Source organism: Brassica rapa, chromosome A05 (assembly GCF_000309985.2).
Source record: "Brassica rapa cultivar Chiifu-401-42 chromosome A05, CAAS_Brap_v3.01, whole genome shotgun sequence".
Lineage (NCBI taxonomy): Eukaryota > Viridiplantae > Streptophyta > Magnoliopsida > Brassicales > Brassicaceae > Brassica > Brassica rapa.
Window position 1 is genome coordinate 19394887 of NC_024799.2, and position 20741 is coordinate 19415627.

The following is a 20741-nucleotide window of genomic DNA, read 5'->3' on the forward strand; positions in this document are numbered from 1 at the left end:
AAATGATATTTTCTAGGAATGGTCCACACTAGATATAATAATGAACTTATGTAAAATATGATATCACACATGAAAAGAAGTCATGACTTCTGTTTTAATATATTAGATAAGACAGTGTCAAATATTTATGCGGATTATACATATAATTATCATAAAAATTCCAAAATTTGTGATAATAAATTATATAAATATTATAAAAACTATTTATTAAAATTATTAGGACTACTGATTATTTTTAAAATCATGGAAAAGATGAATTTTAAAAAAAAATCACTTCTCCAATAATAATAAAATTATATTTTAATGGCATGCAAGAAAGAAAATTTCACTTTTAAATAATAATAATAAATAAGATAATATTTAATACTTATGTGGATTATACACAAAATTATCATAATCTTTTCAAAATTTTAATATTAAATTATAAGAAATATTTTTTTAAATTATTAGGATTATTGATTATTCCTAAAATTATAAAGAAGATCACAAGTAAGCAAAATCATTTCTTACATAATAATAAAATCATGGAGAAAATGACAATTAAAAATAATCACTTCTCAAATAAAATAATAAAAATATATTATATTTTAATGGCATGCAAGAAAAGCTCACTTAAAAAAATAATAAATATGTTAATATTTAATATTTATGTGGATTATACATGTAATTATCATAATGTTTTCAAAACTTTTAATATTAAATTATGAAAATGGCATGAAAGAAAGAAAATTTCACTTTTAAATAATAATAATAAAAATATATTATATTTTAATGGCATGCAAGAAAGGAAAATTTAACTTTTAAATAATAATAATAAATAAGATAATATTTAATATTTAATTATCATAAAAATTCCAAACTTTGTGATAATAAATTATATAAATATTATAAAAACTATTTATTAAAATTATTAGGACTACTGATTATTTCTAAAATCATGGAGAAGATTATTTTTTAAAAAAAATCACTTCTCGAATAATAATAAAATATAGTATATTATAATGGCATGCAAGAAAGAAATTTTCACTTTTAAATAATAATAAATAAGATAATATTTAATATTTATGTGGATTATACATAAAATTATCATAATCTTTTCAAAACTTTTAATATTAAATTATAAGAACTCTTTTTTAAATTATTAGGATTATTGATTATTCCTAAAATTATAAAGAAGATGAAAAGTAAGCAAAATTATTTCTCACATAATAATAAAATCATGGAGAAGATGACAATTAAAAATAATCACTTCTCAAATAAGATAATAAAAACATATTATATTTTAATGGCATGCAAGAAAAGTTCACTTTAAAAAAATAATAAATAAGTTAATATTTAATATTTATGTGGATTATACATGTAATTATCATAATGTTTTCACATAATGGTGTTTTTAGATTAGAATAGATTTTCGTGAATTTGTATTATCTCTTTTAAAAAAAAAATTATTACCTCTTTTCAATTATTCTTTTTGTAAAGTAAATAAATAATTTATTTATTTTCTAAATCATATAGCCTCATTATTTATTTTCTTTTCTTTCAAATTAAAAAGAAAATAATAGTGATACATACAAAATTGGACAATTTTCTTAAATAACCATTTTTAAGTTTTTGTCACAGAAAACATTTAAAGAGGAAATGACCAAAAACAATTTCATTAAAAGGTCAAAAGACTATTTTACCCCTTGCTTTATAGATATATATGTAATAAAAATAAAAAATAATATGTTTCTTTTATAATTTTGGATTATATGTTTTCGAATTTGAACTTTTGTATATTTCTTTTATAATTTCGGATTATATGTTATCAAAAATAAAATAAAATCGATTTTTTTTTCAAAATATTTTTTTCGAATTTTCTTTTTAAAATTTGAAAATGCTTTTTTCAAAATATTTTTTTCGAATTTTCTTTTTAAAATTTGAAAATGCTTTTTGAAAATATTTTTTTTAATATTAAAATTTATTAATATTTATAAATGTAATTATTAAAATTTTACATTCAAAAATGATAATATTTATAAAAATAATTATATATTTTAAAAATGTAAAAGTATATAAATGTAAAGAATTATAGTTTTGGACATTTTATATATTAAAACTGAAGTCACGACCTTAATTCATGTGTGATTTTTTTTAAATGGATCTAATGGACATATTACTATAAAGTTATGTTACATTTAATATGTAATCTTATCATTATTATATTTCTAAATAACTCACTTTCTAGATTATAGGAGCTAAATAATATGTTTATAACACAATATTGCTATATTATAGGAACCAAATAACTATCAATTATTTCCAAGAATAAAATGTGATTTGGAAATTCTGTTATCAATTTTTACTTCCATATCTTGTACCATCGTGTTTGAAAGAGACTGCAAGGAGCAAAAATATTTCTCGAGACTTCTACACGTAATCAAGTACATTTTTAAAACTAAACTGTTTTCATATTAATTTGTGTTTTTTATATAGTTCATTTACAAAATAAATTTAAATGTTTTATAAATTCTTTATAAAATTTATACACAAAGCGTTAAGTTTAGTTTTTGTTAACTTTCTTATTTTGTGAAATGTTTGATTATCTTTGGAGATGATAATATTTTAATATTTTCAAAATTATATTTCTATTTATCTATTCAATAATGAAATACTAATCCAAAAAAACAAAAAAAAATATATAAGAAGAAATAACACATATGAAAGTTTGAAACAATCTACTTGATGAAGAACAATTATACTCTAATATTATTATGTTTGAACAACCTTAGTGTACTCGATAATATAAATTTATGAAGCTAAAAGTTTATTTTTTTAATAACTTGTGAAATTTTGAAATAACCAATTTAATAAAAAAAATATACGGTAAAATTATTATGTTCTAAAAATTAATAGATACACCTCATATATATTATAATATATACCAATTTAGAAATAAAACAAAATGTTTATATAAAAATAAATGAAAATAAACACCCGCGCGGTTGTGCGGGTCGAGATCTAGTATATGGATTTAAGGTGCAATAGATATTTGGTAGAATGATATTTTTGTTTTCTAGTTTTTTATCACATGGATTTTGAAAATCACATGGATACATATAATATTTTGAAAGTTGAGTCTTATGAGTAAAAATGAATAGAATTCATCTCCCAAATAACATTAGATTTAGTTAGAATTATTGAATTAAAAATAACTAACCTTTTTTAATAACAATAGATTTTGAAAATTCTTAAACCAATAACAATGGATTCTACTAAGATTTTTGAAATCGAAGAACCAATAACAATGGAATCTCAAAATTTTCAAAGTTCATGAAAATTCACTTACCAATAATCCCCCTTTAATGTGCAATCTGATGTGATCAAAAGCAACATTCTCTATCTTAGTTCTATACAAAAAGAAAAATTATTTAAAAACCCGTATGAAGTTCTCCCATTGGAGGAAGAAAAATTTATTTGCACTAACAAAGGTTCTTAACAAATCAAATCATCTTATTAACCACTAATTTAATCATAAAAACTCATTAGAGGTACTAATGGATGGACTTGCTCTTACATACGCGCGTTAAATTTGAGAACGCACGAGCGGTTGACTCGCGCGTGGACTAATCGTCCTTTGGTTTTGTGCTAAACCTCGCTTCTGGTCTGTCCCGATCCCAAACCGGGAAAATAGGCTCGTTCCGACCGAACACGCTTCTTCTCTCTCACTTCTGTGTCAGATGATTGCGATCAGAAACAGATATTTCGTTAAAGATAATCCCAAAATAGGAAAAGTTTTGGAAATGATGGAAGTTTTAAGTTAGCCACGCGAGAGATATTGAAAACATGTGGCTAGTGTTGTGCAAAGAGACCGAGTCACCCGAGCATCTTCTCCCTCACGCCCACTCCGACCTAACCAACCAAACCTCGCCACGTTATCTATAATCCGAGTTCCCGTGAGTTAGGGATCTTTACTTGAATGAACCAGACATGACCGCAGAGTCACACACACCCACACACACACAAGTTTTGTCGTCCCCTCGTATGGAATCCATTGTGGGGCGACACAAACATAATATCTTCTTTTGCTTCTGCTCTTCTTGATCTTCTGTCAAGATTCGTTTTAGCTCCCCAAATATATTTAAAAAGAAAAGGTTATAATCATTTGGACGTGGGATTGATCTAAAGTGTTGTTAGATCTTTGATATTCAGAAGGTAAATTCTTCAATAACTACCAATCTTTATTTCTTGAGATTACTTGCAGTGGAAGAAATTGATAGGGTTTGTTGGAAATGTAGGTACACAAAAGAAAGAAGATCTAAAGATGGGAGGAATGAAAGATGAGGCAAACAGGATAACAATTCCTCCATTGTTCCCAAGAGTTCATGTCAATGATACTGGAAGAGGAGGCTTGCCTCAGCCATTTGATGGCAAATCAAAACGTTACCCTCTTCCTTCTCCGACCAACAAGATCTGCGATTCTCCTTCCACACTCTCTCTGTCTCTTGCTCCCCAAGCCAACAACACCCGTCGCGTGAGTTTTCCTTTTCTCCTTAAGTCACTTCTTGATTTTGTGTGTTGTTCCATTGCATACTCTTGGTGTGACACAAAACATTCATGAAAATAAAATAAAAATACAAGGTTTGAATATCACTTTATACTTATTGCCCAATACTTTTTTCCTTGTTTTGAACAGCATGGTCGACCTGAAAAGAGTCAGTTTACACAAATCTGCAACACTTCTCCAGCATCTAAGTTTGAGGGGAAGGTGATTCATCCAAGTGCCAGGGGATCATCAGTTACTAATACTAAACCTAGTTCAATAATACAAAATGAGTACCATTTCAAGAACCTTACCAACTTGGATTCTCTTAAGGCTCCTCTTGTTAGACGCTCAGAAACAAATCCACAAGCAAACACAGATTTATCACTCCAGTTTTGTACTAGTAGTAGCAGCATAGCTGGAGGAGGTGGAGAAGCTGCTGGTTCCAAGGTTGCCCTGGACAATCTTCAAATTCGAGAATTACTTTTGCAAGATGAAAGCAAGAACAGGTCTCTCAATATGATGAAAACTCAGTTGTATAGAAGAAGAGCCGTTGATGTATCTAACGTTGAAACTCAAAAGAAGCTCAAAACCGTGCCTCCACGTGAACAAGATGTCTTAGACCGTTCTGCCATAGACTCTTTGTCTGGTATGAGTGCTTCATCTAATGATGTTGCAAGAGTGATAGGTGACAAGATGTTTTGGAAGATGAGAACTTATATGATCAAGTATGTATCCTTTCACTTACTTGTCAGTCTCAAGTATATAAACTTTGCCTTGTTTCTTACTTTTGTTCTGCTGATATGTTCAGCCAGCAGAAGATCTTTGCAGCACAAGTATTTGAGCTTCATAGGCTGATAATGGTAAGCTGCTAACAACTAACTTCCTATGTTTTTCAGCTTTCATTTGATCTGACCATTGACAGGCCAGCCCTGATTTTTTTTGGAAGGGGCCGGAGGTGATTTAGTAATGGTTTCAATTTTTTTCTTTACAAAACTAGTGGTGTATGTCTATATAATTTTCTTTAAAATTTTTGGGGGCTATAGGTGAATGTTTCATTTGGCTATGCCTAGGACCGGTCCTGACCATGAACCTTAACATGATACAGGTTCAAAAGATGGTTGCAAAATCACCAAACCTGGTTCTTGAAAGTAAGCTTAATGGCCTAAGAAGTGGTTCAATGGTTGCTTCAAAGGTTAAGAAACCAAACACAGAGAATCACAAACCTGTAACTGAAGAATATCCAGAACATATGAAACCAAAGCTTCCTCTACCTGCCATAACCAAAGAGCTCATGAAGCCAATTTGGCAACAACAGCTACTTCCTCCTCCTGGAAACCAATGGTTAGTTCCTGTAATGTCTCCTTCAGAAGGTCTGGTCTATAAACCATACGCAGGACCATGTCCTCCTCCTCCTTCAGCCTTCATGGTTCCAATCTATGGACAAGATTCGCTTGACACATCAGCATTCAAGTTCCCTGTTTCTACTCAGTTTAGCCACAACTACTTCCCACAGCCGAACGCTAGGACAACAGTACTTGACCAGACAAACCCGTTTGGTCAGCTTCAAAGATGGTCTAGCACATCGAGCCACATGACTCAAGCCATTCCATTTTCTTTAAAGAAGTCTCAGGAATCTAATGACAGTGATGTACATGGAAGTACAGCTTCAAGTCCACCAGAGAAGCATAAGTTCGATGTACTTCCTTTATTTCCTACAGAGCCTACTCATCACAATGATGAGCATGAGCAGAAACAACAACCTCTGCACCGTGCCATTAAAGCCATTCCTCATAATTCAACATCTGCCTCTGAATCTGCTGCAAGAATTTTCCGTTCCATTCAAGAAGAAAGGAGGGACTCAGATCATATGATTAGGTAGTTTTTCTTTACTTTCAACATTCCACATTCTTTTTGCTCTATAATTGCTTCTTTAAATCTAGTTAAGTTTTCCAGTGTATTCTATTTAATCTTCATGTGAAGATGTAACATAAAACACACACACACACACACATATACATTGATATTGTATTTGACAAACATCTAATAAAATAGAGAAGTTTTTGTTCCATTAATAACAATTCAGTTTTGAAATGTTATGCAAATGCCAAAACAATATAACAAGATGACTCTGATACTAAAAATATATCAATTCTCTTTTATTCAGTTATCTATAAAGTTAAATTTCATTAGTCATTGAAGTATCTATATTTTTTGTTTTTGAACGACAAAATAAACATCTATATATAAATGCGGAAGTGGACTATAATGATCAGTTGTGTCCATGCTAAAGCAAAGCTACAGTCAAAAGTTCAAAAAGCACATCCATTAGAACCCAAGAACCTTTGGTGCAAGTTTGAGTAATGGCTCCAATGCACTTGGAGCAAACTTTCTTGCAAAGAGATAACACACTTGAGATGTCTGATCATTGTATAAGCAGGGCTGACCTTTCTGAATCATCTTGAGAAACATCTCTGTTATAACAGACTTCCCAAAAGTAGTTGGATGAGGACCACCTTTTGACCAATCTGTCCAAGTTAATGTCCTCTTCGCCAGCAAATGAGAATATCTAATAGATAGCATCGTTGGGAAGTAATGTTCATCCACATAACAAGGAGGTCTACAAAACTCTTTGAATTTGTGATAGTAAATGATGTCTTCAACAATGTAAAGAGCAAGTTCTCTGTTGATTTCAAACCACTGAGACCCTTTTCTCCACTGGCTTAGTTGGACTTCTGGTCCCATTGCATAGCTGTATCTGCCTCTTCCGTAAGGCCCGTCCTCATCAGCAGAACCCATGAAACTATATCTTGATTTGGAGACATAATTGTAGATGAACTCGAAACCGCGGAGAGGAATGCAAGCTTCAGAGAGCAAAACAAACCATTCATTAGAGATATCGAGTAACGCGTTAGCCAAAAGCCTTCTCTCAGCTTCACACATACTCATCTCTCCCCAAGCCACATGCTACATAAAAATAGAGAAACTAAATGAAGACACAAGAAGCAACATTACTAAAGAGAAGTTTTGCTCAGTTAAAAGATCAATGAAAGTACCTGACTTGGGATCTGTCTTCTGTAAAACACAGATGAGCTAGGGAAATCCGATTTATAATCTGGCAATGTGTGAACGTATATTGAGTAAATCCCTTCATGCCCTTTGAAAAACCTTTCCCAAAGTGGAGCAAATGGTAATGGACCTTTGGTGAGAAACATGAATGCCATTTTCGGAACCCTTTTAAAAGGATATTCATATCTCCGTGGCTCAATAGATGCACGCCAAAGAAGCTCGCTGTCATTCATGGAGTGCCAAACACTCGATGGAGGCTTGATAAAGCTCTCCAATGTAGTTATCTCATCACTCGTAGAGATAAATGTGGTAGGTGCTAAAGTTTGAACCTTCAAGTACTTGATCATGTGCATGCTAACGACTGAGATTCCAAGAGCCAAAACAACGAGCATCAAGAAAACCTGAAGCACCCGCATTGGTAAAAGAGTCCTACATTGGTTTGTAGGTTTTAAATTAGAAGCTGGTGTATCTTTGACCCCTTCCTCCTTCCCCATTAGCCTGAGTTTATGGTTTTAGCAAATGGGTTATTTTTTTCCAGAAATGCAAGCAAGCCAAAACGTACGAGAAGTTTCAAACTCCAACCTAGTAGTTCCTGTTAGTCTCCGAAGAACACAGAGAGAGAGAGAGAGAGAGACATAAATATCCGACAAACCGTTTTTGTGGTAATATGAGTACATTTTTTTGATTAAAATCTAAAACAAAGCTTCGAGAGTGAGAGTATGGCGAATTCAAGTGTTACTGATTGAAAAAGAACACTAAAAAGATGGAAACTTTGAATAGAAAACGCACCAGAAAAAAGACAAAATTAGTATTTTGTATCTTCTCTGTTACCCATTTGGTTCAGCTGTTGGATTAGTCCATATGTTAGGAGGACATGTTAATGGAGCTTAAATCTTGTCTCATGATCTTAGCCGAGGGATGTTGTCTGAAACTCTCATTTACTTACGAAAACAGAGAGCTTAAATATAAGAAAACTCGGAGAAAGAACATAATAAAAAGCATTAAAACATAAGTACGTTGGTAACTGCTGGTCTTTCTTTGTAACTGATGGTCTTAGTTAGAGACGTTTATTACAATACAAAACGTTTATGACAACTCCGAACGTACGTGTAATGCAGTTTCATGAGCTTTTCATGCCGTCAGAAAAAACGTCTGACGGCGTAGTTCATGAGCTTATCACGCAACAATCCTGGTCTTGAGACTGTCTTGAAGCCTATTGTTCCCTGCGATATCCAATTCAATTACCGAAATAAGATTGTAAAATATGTATAAGAATGTGTTTGTTTATAACAAAAAAAAAATTATATGTTTTTAAAAGTTATCTTTTAATATAAAGATGTGTTTTTCATTTTAAAAGTTGCATATATTTTAAAGGATTCTCATAATAGGACATATCTTTTTTCTCTTATTTTAGTTCATTTTCGTATCTATTTGATATACATTTAAAGAATATTAAATTTGTCTATAAATATTCAGGTAATTTGAGTTTTGGTAATTTAATTATTTTAAAACATTATATATGTATAAACTATTACAACTATTGGTGATTGTAGTCTTTAGAGACGAACTACTACAACTATGATAAACCATTTCAGTTATGATACTTATTAACCATTGTAATGCTTGGTTACTAACCATTGTAATGGTTGATTATTAAGCATTGTAACCTTTAACTCTCTGTATAAAGATATTATTTTAGATTCGAGATTCAGTAAAAACAAAAGGCAGAAAATATTTCTAATAACACATATCTCTTTTATTAGAAATCATTTACAGGATCTCTTACATACTTACTTGATTCGAATTACACAACTGAACACATATTGATTCTTAATTTATCCACCTTGCTTGACTCAACACCTGTTGATTAATTATCTCAGTTACTCAGCTATGAAACCCCAAAACTTTTGTGTTTTCCTCTTAGAATTACAATGTCAAAAACTCTAACCTAGTTAGAGGATTAACCGAGATATATATCAAATAATATTTTTCTATTATCTAATATAATATTTTTTTTTATTTTAGCATTATCAAATCTTCTAAATTGTTATCAAATAATGTTTCCTTAATGCTTATCACATCAAACAAACATATAGAAATGCTCCACATCAGCACATCTTGACGTTTCTTTCCATTCTTTGAAGTGTGTGTTGCTGTGGGGCGTGCATGGTTCCTCCAAATTCATGATGTTGCTGGTGCTTGCGGACCTGAGTATTGATAAGTTTGATCTCTTCCTGTTGCCGTGAACACATTCTGCACGTTTATTTGCGTCACTGAAATTGGTGTCCACAGCATCTTGCCTCACATGTTTAGGAAGGTCTTCAAAAAACTTTTTCATTGTATTAGAGATTTTTATTTATTAATTAAATAGACCTCTGAGTATAACTGAAAAGAAGAGACTTAGTTGAGATGACGTGACAACATGACAAAAATATGATTGGATGAAATATTTCATCTGACGTGGATAGCTTGAGAAATCTTTAAAATTATTCCTTTTATTAGATTATCTTAACAAAAAAGATAAATATGATCGATTCCGGTTAAATTTTGATGAAGTTTGAGTATCATGAATCTTTGTTGGATCCTAAAATGTCCAAATATGTATCCAAAATTTATAGCTATTTTATAGGTATTTTAACTATAGATGCAAACTGACCCGAACCTAAACAGAATCAACAAACTCAAATATAAAATCTGATTTTTACTTTACACTAGGGGCATTGCCTCCGTGCAAACGCGGGGTTATAGACATAGTTTTTGTTTTATTTCAATATTTGTTAGGGTTATTGTAGCTGTGAATTTTGCGTTTTGGGTTGATCATTGTTTTTCAAGTTTTTTATTGTTATAGGGTTAGAATTGTGATGATAAACTCTGTATGCACTGTTTTCTACTCATGAAAGACTAAATTGTGTTAGTAATGTGATTGATATAGTACGTGGTGTTGCTTGTTGTGTCACTCAGACTTTGTTTGTTTGTCTTTTGTTACTTGTACTGTTGAGATTATATAAATTATATTAAGGTTGTTGAGAGTACCTTTTGTTTCCGGATATTTTTTATCCAGTTTAGTTGTGTAAGTTGTGTACGTATTAAGTAATATATTTTCTTATTCTTATTATGTTGGTTATATGTTTTTTTTAAACTTGTTGCTTTTAATGGACCTTTAAAACAAATACATGAAGACTTATAAAAATAACTATAAAATGAGTGACAATTAGTATTTGGGCCTTAATGGATTATAAACGAATATATGTATTTTTCATAAGAAGACAATATCATTGGCCTGTTGACATTGAGCATGTAAGCTATTTTCATAAGACAAGAGAAGTGAGCAGGTGGAGATGTTGTTGCCGCCTTTGTGTATGTTGGGATTGTCTCTTGTATCTCCTGGTGTGGCTGTGTTTGTTTCTCTTTTATTTGATGGATAATATGTAAACAAAAATCATTATTAGTTATATTTATCAGAGTTTGTAACTTACTCTGCTTTTTTTGTTTATGTAATTTCACTGATTTTGGTTGTCGTCTTCGTCTTCTTCGTAAGCATCTGCGAAAGTAAGTTTGTAAATTGTTAAATAGCTGGCCGTGTAGTTTGTATTTCTTTAGATGGCTCAATGTATGTGTCGTTGAGTTTTAGTTGAGTTGATTGGTTTGGTATATTTTTTTAAAAGTTTATTTGTAAGATTAGATAAAAAGAGAGGTGATCATTAATGATTCGTCTTTTTTGGGATTCTAGTTTTTGGTGTTTTGATTGTTTGGGTTATTGTGGTTTCTTTTAAGCTGTAAAATAAAGATTTATGTAAAATTAGATTGATAGGTGAGGAAGATAAATAGATGACCACAAATCTTAGGTAGGAAATATTTTTGATTATTGATGTTAGCACAATATAAACAGTAATATGTTCAAAACGATGTCGTATTATCTTGTTAACGGTTGACTAACTTCTGTTAGAGTCAACGTAGATTTAGACGTGTTTTAAAAAGTTTGGGTAATTTTTCTTAAATTATAATTGAGTTGAGGTCGTTTTTGGCACTGGCCATTTGTTCGGGTCCTATTTGGCACGACTGAGAGTGTTGAAGTTGAAATCGGCACTTTCCTTGTATATCAAAACGACGTCGTTTTATCTCGTTAACGGTTGATTAACTTCTGTTAGAGTCAATGTAGATTTAGGCATGTTTTAAGAAGTTCAGGTAGTTTTTTTAAATTATAATTGAGTTGAGGTCGTATTTGACATTGATCAATTGTTCGGATCGTATTTGGCACGACTGAAATTGTTGGGGTCGAAATCGCCACTTTTCCCGTAAGAAGACGAAGAAGATAGTTTTCTGACGGCGTGAAACGCTGTCGTTTTAAACGCTGATGAAGATGACCAATTCACCCTTTATCACAACTTCTGAGAAAGTCATTTTTCTTCCTCTTTCGAGCTCTCTCCTCACTAAAACCCACACATCGACTCCAATGTTAGCCACCACGCCTGCCCATGCCCTCAGGCTCAGGTACGTGGTCCCCACGCGCGCATGGCTTCATAAGTTCCGATGCTCCTCCTCCTCCTCCGCGGTTCCTCTCGCTCACCTCTCTGCTTCTCAGCTCTCCGGCGGTAACAACAACACACTGAAGGCGAACAAAGAAGAGAACAACAGCGAGAAGAAAACGGCGCCGTATTACCCGAAACGAGGGCAGACGGTGGAGCTCGTCTGCGAGAGTTTGGGGTTCAAGGGAAAAGGAATCTGCAAGGTTGATGGCACTGGCTTCGTCGTCATGTGCGACCGTGCTCTTCCCGGCGAGCGTTTCCTCGGCCGCGTCACTCGCCGCAAAGGCAGCTACGCTGAGGTTTCATTAAAAATCTCTCCTTTTTTGTTTTTTTTTGTTCGTATTTGCTTATTGTTGTTGTTTAGGTGACAAAGATCAAGACTTTAACTCCACACCGTGACTTAGTAGAAGCTCCATGTGAGTACGCTTCCTACTGTGGTGGTTGCAAAGCTCAGAATCTCTCCTACGAAGCTCAGCTTCGAGCTAAAGAGGAACAAGTTCATGAGCTCATCACTCATGTCGGAAGGTTCTCTGATAACAATCCAGGTCTTGAGACTGTCTTGAAGCCTATTGTTCCTTGTGATATCCAGTTCAATTACCGTAACAAGGTTTTGATTTGTTTTTGTTATCAAGTGTCCCTTTTGGTTGATTTGGTCTCTCAGCTTATATTACTTTTATTTTATTTTTTTGTAATATAGATGGAGTTTTCATTTGGTCCACAAAGATGGCTTCCGGTTGAAATGTTGCACGAGAGAGAAGATGGTCCTGTGAGCTTTGCGTTGGGGCTACACGCTCCTGGATTTTTTGACAAGGTTTTGAATGTTGATAAGTGCTTGTTACAAAGCGAGCCTGCTAACATGGTACGGTGAAAGCAGTTTTGTTCAGAGTTAGAGCTCTTCTTTGAGTATCGTTTAGTAACATTTTTTGTTATTATCCATATAGGTTCTTGCTGCTGTTCAAGATTGCTGGAGAGATCCTGAACTAAATCTTTCGCCCTATAATGCTCGTTCACATGCCGGGTTTCTTAAACATTTGATGCTTAGAACTGGAAGGTATTGAAGGTACTTGAATCATAATGTCAAATAGAACAAGCAATTTGTTCTCTTATAGAGAAGTGAAAATTATTGTTGTATCTTCGTATGATCAGTAGCAGTAGTTCTTCTTTCATCTCCTAAGTTTTGCTAATACTTTCTTATTATCAAACTTGAGCATAGGAATGTGGAGACTGGTTCACAAGAACTCATGATCAATTTTGTGACATCCTCTTATAAGCCAGAGCTGTTGAAGCCCCTGGTTGATAAAGTTTCGTCAATTCCTGAAGTGGTTCGTAATATAATCTTACTTGCTTCATTCCTACAGCCTTAATAGATTGATCACATTCTTTTCCTGCATTGTAATTTTAATACTTTGCATACTTTTCTTTGGGTCATGAAAATGCAGGTAAGCATCATGAATAATGTAAATTCCTCTGTTGGAAATACATCGGTTGGGGAACAGGAATATACACTTTACGGTAAAGAAACAATCGCAGAGGTCTTGAGAGGCCTTACATTTCAAATATCAGCCAACTCTTTCTTTCAGACTAACACTCATCAGGTATACATAGCAATGAACCAGCTTGATTCCTCTTACACCTCAAATATTAAACACAAACTTGGTGAAACTAAATTGGTATTCACCATGTAGGCTGAAGTTCTGTATAAGCTAATTGAGGAATGTGCTGGACTTAAAGGAGATGGCTCAGAAGTTGTGCTTGATCTTTTCTGTGGAACTGGTACAATTGGTCTTACACTTGCCAGAAGGTAAAAGCATGAGCCTAAAATATTGCCAAAAGATAATGAACCTTAGCAGTTCTGATCGTTTGATTCTCTTCCTTCTAGGGCGAAGCATGTGTATGGTTATGAAGTAGTACAACAAGCAATAACAGATGCACACAAGAATGCTCAAATAAACGGCATAGAGAATGCAACATTCATCCAAGGGGATCTGAATAAAATAGGAGAGGATTTTGGGAGCAATTTTCCTAAACCTGATATCGTTATTTCTGGTTATAATTTCTTTTTTTCATCTTGATTCTAATACTTTTTACCGGTTTTTTTTTATTTCCTACTCATTAGAGAAGTGTTTATTTTTTTACAGATCCCAATCGGCCTGGTATGCACATGAAGTTGATCAAGTTTCTGCTAAACCTTAAATCTCCACGGATCATCTATGTTTCATGTAATCCTGCAACCTGCGCTAGGGATCTTGATTACCTTTGTCATGGCGTGGTTAGTAGCTAATCCTTTTTCCTGAATCTTTACTGATTATATAAATTTTGTAAAGGTATTCAACAAAAACTTGGTGATTTTGAAACGTAGGAGGAGAAGAATATAAAGGGTTGCTACAAACTGATGAGTGTGCAGCCAGTGGATATGTTCCCTCACACTCCTCACATTGAATGTGTCTGCTTGCTTGAGCTTTCTTGATCTCTCTTGTGACTATGACTTCTTTCATTTGGTCTCTAAGCAGATGATAAACAAAATGAAAACACAGATTTTTAGATTGAGGGAGTTTTGTTTTTCCCAATAGAGTTAAGCCTTTTGTGGGATGGGATCAACAAGTCTCAGTAACATCATCACATCAACTTTCTCCTTTCACGAACCGACTTGAAATATTATTTGAATAAAACTTGCTTATCTACAAAAGGACAAAAAAAAAGAAAGTAGTTGACTTCAACAAGAACATGATCAATCTTCCAAAAAGCTTTCATCTTCCGTCTTAATTACGTTTTCTTGAGCTAAGTTGACGAGCGTAAGCCGCAACACGCTTTGCCCACTTCACAATACCTTCCTTCAGCTTTTTAGAATCCATACGACTCAAAGATGATGGTTTCTTCTTCCCATCCGTTGATGACTCCATGAACGAGAATGACAAGCATCGATAATAACTCGACTTGTTGCTTCCATTGTTCTTTCTCTCTGAAGCCTGTCTCTTCACAGACATGTCAGAGATCTTGAAATGGAAAATTAAGAATTGCTATAATCGTTGAGTTGTGAAGAGACTTTATAATAGAGCTTAGGCGCAGACATAAGAAAGATAGTCTTACAAGTTATTGGACATATTATGGTTTGCTTTGGCTTTAAGGTAAAAGACGTGTAAGCGAAGGATCATGTCTTGTTTCATTGCGTTTGACTTTGTCAACGCATATTCTTCTCTTCCTGTCACTTCCCAAATGGAATCTAGATGTTTTTCTTATTTTCTCTGTTCTAGTTAAAGAACTTGTAATATGACTTTTCTATGATCCGGTTTTGCCAAACCATTGACCAAACACATGTAAGAATAGAGTTGGGTCCACAAAGATGCAATAAACATAGCCAGCCACACACCCAAGTAGAGATGGTGTGTCTGAATATAATGCAGACATAAAAAGAACCAAATAGCTATAAATAGTTTCTTTTCCATCTGAGTTTGACAAGAACCTTTAAGAGCTACAACAAACAATCTGAGTTTATCTGGAAAAAGACTAAAGCAATCCTTGAAATGTTAAGTTGAGTAAATGAGCAACAATGTCTTCTTCCACCTATTCTGAGTTTATCTTTTTTTTTGTTTCTTTTAATATTACACCTCCCACCACCAATTGCTATGTCTAATATAATTACATATACACACATCCACTTCCACATTCTTTTCTCTCTTTCTGTCTCACAAGGACTAAGATATCTCTGTACTATACAGTAATACCCATCCAGCTCGCTAAAACCGGGCTAGTTTCATCTTAAACCTGAGTCAATAAGAAAAAAAGAAAAGACGAGAAATAGAGGCGAAATCAAACCAGGGAGGACCAAACTCATCTCATCAGGTAGTATTATTGCCTGAAGATGGCAATGCTCTATGTACTTGTCTCGCTGACCCCTTCACTGCTTCGTTTATCCTACTGAAGACTACTTTCAGAGGGATGCAAGACACAATCCCCTCTTTCATCTTCTCAATCATCACTTTCTTCTTGCTACTCACTGTCAGCTTCTGGCCACTTAGAGCAGAGAGGCACCTTGTCTTTACGGATAGGGACGAAGCTTTCTTTGACTTTGATGATTTGTGCGGAGGAATGTGTGGTTTCTTTTTCTTGGATTTATTCTTCCAAGATGGCTTCGGCTTCACATCACCAGCAACCATTGGAACAACAAGCGACTTGATATGACTGCACAAAATGCGGTCACACGATCCATCTTGAAGCACTTCAACGGTTAGAGGATGACCGACGATAGCTTCACCGTCCAGTTTACTCATAAGGGAAATCATCGGGACGTTTCTGGGTTTGTAGCTACCTTTTTCCTCGATCTTCACGTCATACAGTTGAGAGTTTCTTCCCATACCGCTGAAATGACCATGCGGATTTTGATCAGAGAGAGAACAGTGAGGCAGAGAATTGTTGTTGGCTTCTTCGGCGTAAGCAAGTCTTCTTTCCTCTTGTTTTTTACTCATCTGCCTTGGGTTCCTTTTCCCTTTTATCTGCCACTTGGAAGTGATATCCTCAATCCCATTGATAAGTAAAGCAGATGGACTTACACAAACAAATCCATTACATCCTTCCGTTTTCACCACATCATCACATTGCCTCGTTGGTTCAGAAACAAGAGCTAGAGCTTTCGTGTGTGAAGATGTGAAAGCTGCCGCCAAAGTACCTGGGAACAACAATGCACGTCAGTTTAAGTCATGTTAATTACAAACTGGAAAAAGAAACTACCAAAGGCGATCTAACTGACCAAGTGTTTGATCCAAACAAGCACAGAAGAAACTATAGCAGATAAACAATCTTAAGGCAATACCAGAAACAATTAGTCATACAAAAATAATAGGAAGCATCTGTAATGTTAAGTCACTGAGTTGAATAAAAGGAAAGCATCCATTGCCCAAGTAAAGATCATTAGTATTCTATCTGGATGAGTTGTCTAGACATTAGTGATATAAGTACTTTAATCCATCATGTGACAAATCCAACTGATGATTTATCCACGCTGTTATGTTTCCTCTCTTCCTAAAAGTGGAGGCATTCAGATTATTCCAACCAAGTGTTAACACAAAAATAGACACAGAAACTGCAAATGTCCCTCAGATCAAAAAGGGAACATTCAATCACCAGAAATTTTTATAAAAGAGTTTAGCCATCTATACCTGCAGAGTGTTTTTCTTCTCCAAGTAGGGGAACATCAAATACTTCATCCTTTGCCGAAACTGAGATGCTGGAGATTTCAGTCTCTTTTGCATTGTTATGTAACATCACTTCAGCAACATTCTCAGAAGCATTTAATGAAACATCATCATTCTCACATGAAACCCCATTGCTGTCCAAGTTATCATTGTTGACTACAGCAGAATCTTTGTTTTCAGAGACAGCAACAGAAGCCATAGCAGTTACAGCTGGTGACCTTTTACCTTTCATCGCCGGAGAGCTACCCCTGCTAGTACCATTTGCAAGAACCCCATTCGGCATAGAATCACTGATGTCTTCTTCATCACTAACCAATCCATTTTCCTGCTTATTACCCTCTCCGTTTGATCCTATTGTACCAACTCCAAGATCCTCAAGCCCTCTCATTCGTTTGTTCCCTTCATCACTCCCATCAACTTCAGAGTCATTAGGTGTTCTTTTCCTCCTCTTTCCTGACAAAGGCTGCACCTTTGAAGACTCGCCATTACTAGTCTTTTCGCAAGACACACTAGACTGCAAGGCACCTTCAGTCTTTGCCGCATCAGTCGAGTCAGAAGACGTGCTTGGCTTCTCATCTTTTCCAACAAGGAGGGCACTCTCGATCTCGAGAGCATGGACAATGGCGTCTTCACGTCGAGCGTACTTGACAGGCTTCTTACTAGCACCAGTGGCAGTAGCCTTAGCAGTCTCAATACAAGCATCATACTCCCCACAACGAAACGCCTTCACCCTCTTGGACTTTTCAAGATTATACCAATCCCTGCCAAGATTAAATCAAAACAACAAATATTAACTCTCGACAATGACTAAGAGAAGACTGAATCAATCAAAAAGGAAGAGACTTTACTTACACGCCAGCATCGTCACGACCTAGAAGCTTAATAGGTGTGCCTGATTTGGGAGAAACGATGGTATCATCAGGAACCTCGTGATGAGCCATGATCCGACCCGGCCACCATGACCCGTTGCGGCGTCGGACCCAAACCAAACCTCCAACGGAGGCATCAATCGCCTTACTGTTTCGCTCATCGCTACTCCCCATCACACACTTGATCTACAGATTCCAAGAGAGGTTCATGAGACTGATTGCGAGAGGGTGTTTATCTAATCTACCACGACAACAAGGACAACAAGGACAACGTCGTCGGAGAGTTCCCCCGATCTCCGATCAAACCCGCTGTTTTTTATTTTTGCTCTTTGAGGGTTTTGGTTTGTCTTCCTCCGCCAGAGAGAGAGAGAGAGAGAGAGAGAGAGAGAGAGAGAGAGAGAGAGTTTTCTTTTTCTTTACTTTAGGGCAAAGAGGCGGTTCTGAATAATTTTGTCTTCCAGTTATATATCTCAGTTTGTGTTTTAGATTCTAGATTTTATTCAGACATAAATTTCCGATTTTGATTCCAGACAATTATTTCTAGTCTAGTTTAGGAGATAAACTTCAGATTTCTTTTTGTTTTGTTTTTAAGAGTTTCTTCTTTCATTCAATATATCACCGAAGCTTTGTCGGACGTCCGATTTTCCGTTTTATAATCGGAATCGGAAGCTTTTCGAAGTTTTCGTAATCTCGTTTCTAAAATGTTTCTAAAATAACTTATTTAAAAATACGTTGGATGTTTACATTTTAAATCCCAACTAAATTTCAACGCGCGCTTTACAAATGCGAGATTACTATTTAATTAAAAATATTTATTTAATAAAAAACTGTAGTTTATTTATTTATTATTTTATTTTAATAGTCTTATTTATATTTATGTCGTTAATTGTTTTCTTTATATGGGTAAAGTTTTTTTGCTTTTAAGGAACTCCAAAAAATTATTGACTATGCACTCTATATGACAATTTTATCCTTGGACATAAAGTTTTGTTTATAATTTTCCATCGATTTGGTCATTTACGGTTCATAAAGCCAAGCTCTATCTTTTCAAACATAACAACCATTCATAAGAAGGAAAAAACCTAAAGACCGAGAGATCTAAAGGGATGATTGGTAAAACGACTAACTTGACCAATCATATCTACAATAACAAAATTTTATTTAATTTAGGTGAAAAAAATCTAAAATTTGGACATGTATTTACTACAGTAATGAGAATCAGTCTCTCACACAAGACACTTATAAAAACGTTAGATATAGCAAGACAAAAAGCGGAAACTAAAATAAGAAAATTGAATAAAAGTATCATATTCCTCGATGTAAGACCATTTCGAATAGCATTCTATTTTCTTCTTCGTTTTCTTTTAAAATAGAATAATTCTATTATAAAATAATATTTGTTTTATTGGTTGATTCTAGAATTTATTAGGCCAAGATTATAGAAGTCAATCAAATTTAAACATGGAGAGGTAATACAATTGAAGATACAAAATAACATGCATATGTAAGTAAATATATGAAAACTAACTATAAATATATTTCTATATCAATAAAAGTTTTATATGTTTTCCTTGTGAATTTATAAAATTTTAGAAGATAAAAAAACCATGCATATGTTAGAAAAGTCCAAAATATTAATTTTCAAATACGAAAATAAAATTAAAAACATCACTTTTAAAAATGTAAGTATATATATATATATATATTATTAAAAAATTCGATTACGATATTTAAAGAAGATATTAAAGAAAACAAATAAAAAATATTAAACCATATTCTAAAATATTTATATTTCGTTTAAAATGAAAGAAATTAATTAAATGGTTTATATATGTAATTTAATAAGGAGAAGAAAAACTCAATTTTTATTGGTCCTCATCATGTTTTAACTTCCTTTTATCAACATTTAATGACTATTATTGATCATAATGCATATTAGTGCAATCTAGTATGCATTATTAATGCACTGCGATGAAAACTTGGTCCTCACACAAATATGCATTTCAAAATATGCAATTAACATTACATATCGGTGTTATGTACATTAGTATTCAATTTCATGTCTTGTAAAAATGAAATAAACATTGCATATCGGCTCAATATAAACATGGTATTATATTTTATACCATTATATAGTATTACCATGTCTTGTATGCGAGAGTGATTGAATATCTGATCATATGATTTATAAGTAGACTTAAATCCTGTTTGAATAACATAGAGTATTTTCGAAATTAGTAATAGATTTATAGGGAAATTCAATGTTAAAATGCGTTAAAAGAATTAAACCATAAAAGATTTTGGAATACAAAGTACTTTGTATAAAAATAGTTAAGAAAATTTCATAAATAAAAAAATGGTACCATCGTAAATACTAAGAAAAATCAAGAAAATCTCAAAAAAGGATTATGTTTTAATAATAATATTAATATAATAAATAAATAAAAATATACAATCATGGTTTATGTTTTATTTTATATTCAAATCTCTAAAATTAGTAGTATTAAAATAGAAAGAATAAAATATGAAAATATTATAACTAATAGCATGAATTATATTGTATTAA

The 20741-nt window shown here is 33.4% G+C and overlaps 5 protein-coding genes across 8 annotated transcripts; 2 read left to right on the top strand and 3 right to left on the bottom strand.

Annotated features, from left to right (window-relative positions):
* The first annotated feature begins 1940 nt into the window (after positions 1-1940).
* LOC103869182 (protein HEADING DATE 3B) lies at positions 1941-6507 on the top strand. Its single transcript, XM_009147238.3, has 5 exons — positions 1941-4194; positions 4278-4513; positions 4676-5250; positions 5334-5385; positions 5631-6507. The coding sequence occupies exons 2-5, from the start codon at positions 4304-4306 to the stop codon at positions 6402-6404; spliced, it is 1611 nt and encodes a 536-aa protein (XP_009145486.1). The 5' UTR covers positions 1941-4194; positions 4278-4303; the 3' UTR covers positions 6405-6507.
* A 248-nt stretch (positions 6508-6755) lies between these two features.
* Positions 6756-11937, bottom strand: LOC103869183 (glycosyltransferase BC10). Of its 2 annotated transcripts, none has more exons than XM_009147241.3 (3): positions 8381-11937; positions 7579-8089; positions 6756-7489 (listed from the first exon to the last, which is right to left on the bottom strand). In XM_009147241.3, exons 2-3 carry the CDS (start codon positions 8083-8085, stop codon positions 6851-6853), a joined length of 1146 nt encoding a protein of 381 aa, XP_009145489.1. In that variant the 5' UTR covers positions 8086-8089; positions 8381-11937; the 3' UTR covers positions 6756-6850. The 2 variants fall into 2 exon arrangements, with proteins under 2 accessions (XP_009145489.1, XP_009145487.1); XM_009147239.3 differs by having other exon boundaries at positions 7579-8183; positions 8381-11936.
* Positions 11938-11960: 23 nt separating this feature from the next.
* On the top strand, positions 11961-14731 carry LOC103869184 (uncharacterized RNA methyltransferase BH0687). 2 transcript variants are annotated; one of them, XM_033291575.1, is made up of 10 exons: positions 11961-12416; positions 12491-12724; positions 12815-12976; positions 13059-13168; positions 13331-13439; positions 13557-13712; positions 13803-13918; positions 13997-14163; positions 14256-14386; positions 14477-14731. In XM_033291575.1, exons 1-10 carry the CDS (start codon positions 12045-12047, stop codon positions 14582-14584), a joined length of 1665 nt encoding a protein of 554 aa, XP_033147466.1. In that variant the 5' UTR covers positions 11961-12044; the 3' UTR covers positions 14585-14731. The 2 variants fall into 2 exon arrangements, with proteins under 2 accessions (XP_033147466.1, XP_009145491.1); XM_009147243.3 differs by having other exon boundaries at positions 11963-12416; positions 12482-12724.
* LOC108872023 lies at positions 14670-15270 on the bottom strand. Its single transcript, XM_018659237.2, has one exon. It carries the CDS (start codon positions 15099-15101, stop codon positions 14877-14879), a length of 225 nt encoding a protein of 74 aa, XP_018514753.1. The 5' UTR covers positions 15102-15270; the 3' UTR covers positions 14670-14876.
* A 347-nt stretch (positions 15271-15617) lies between these two features.
* LOC103869186 (uncharacterized protein At1g51745) lies at positions 15618-19822 on the bottom strand. Of its 2 annotated transcripts, none has more exons than XM_018659179.2 (3): positions 18159-19822; positions 17270-18067; positions 15618-16767 (listed from the first exon to the last, which is right to left on the bottom strand). In XM_018659179.2, the coding sequence occupies exons 1-3, from the start codon at positions 18347-18349 to the stop codon at positions 15954-15956; spliced, it is 1803 nt and encodes a 600-aa protein (XP_018514695.1). In that variant the 5' UTR covers positions 18350-19822; the 3' UTR covers positions 15618-15953. The 2 variants fall into 2 exon arrangements, with proteins under 2 accessions (XP_018514695.1, XP_009145492.1); XM_009147244.3 differs by having other exon boundaries at positions 15618-16780; positions 17271-18067; positions 18159-19819.
* Between the last annotated feature and the right edge of the window lie 919 nt (positions 19823-20741).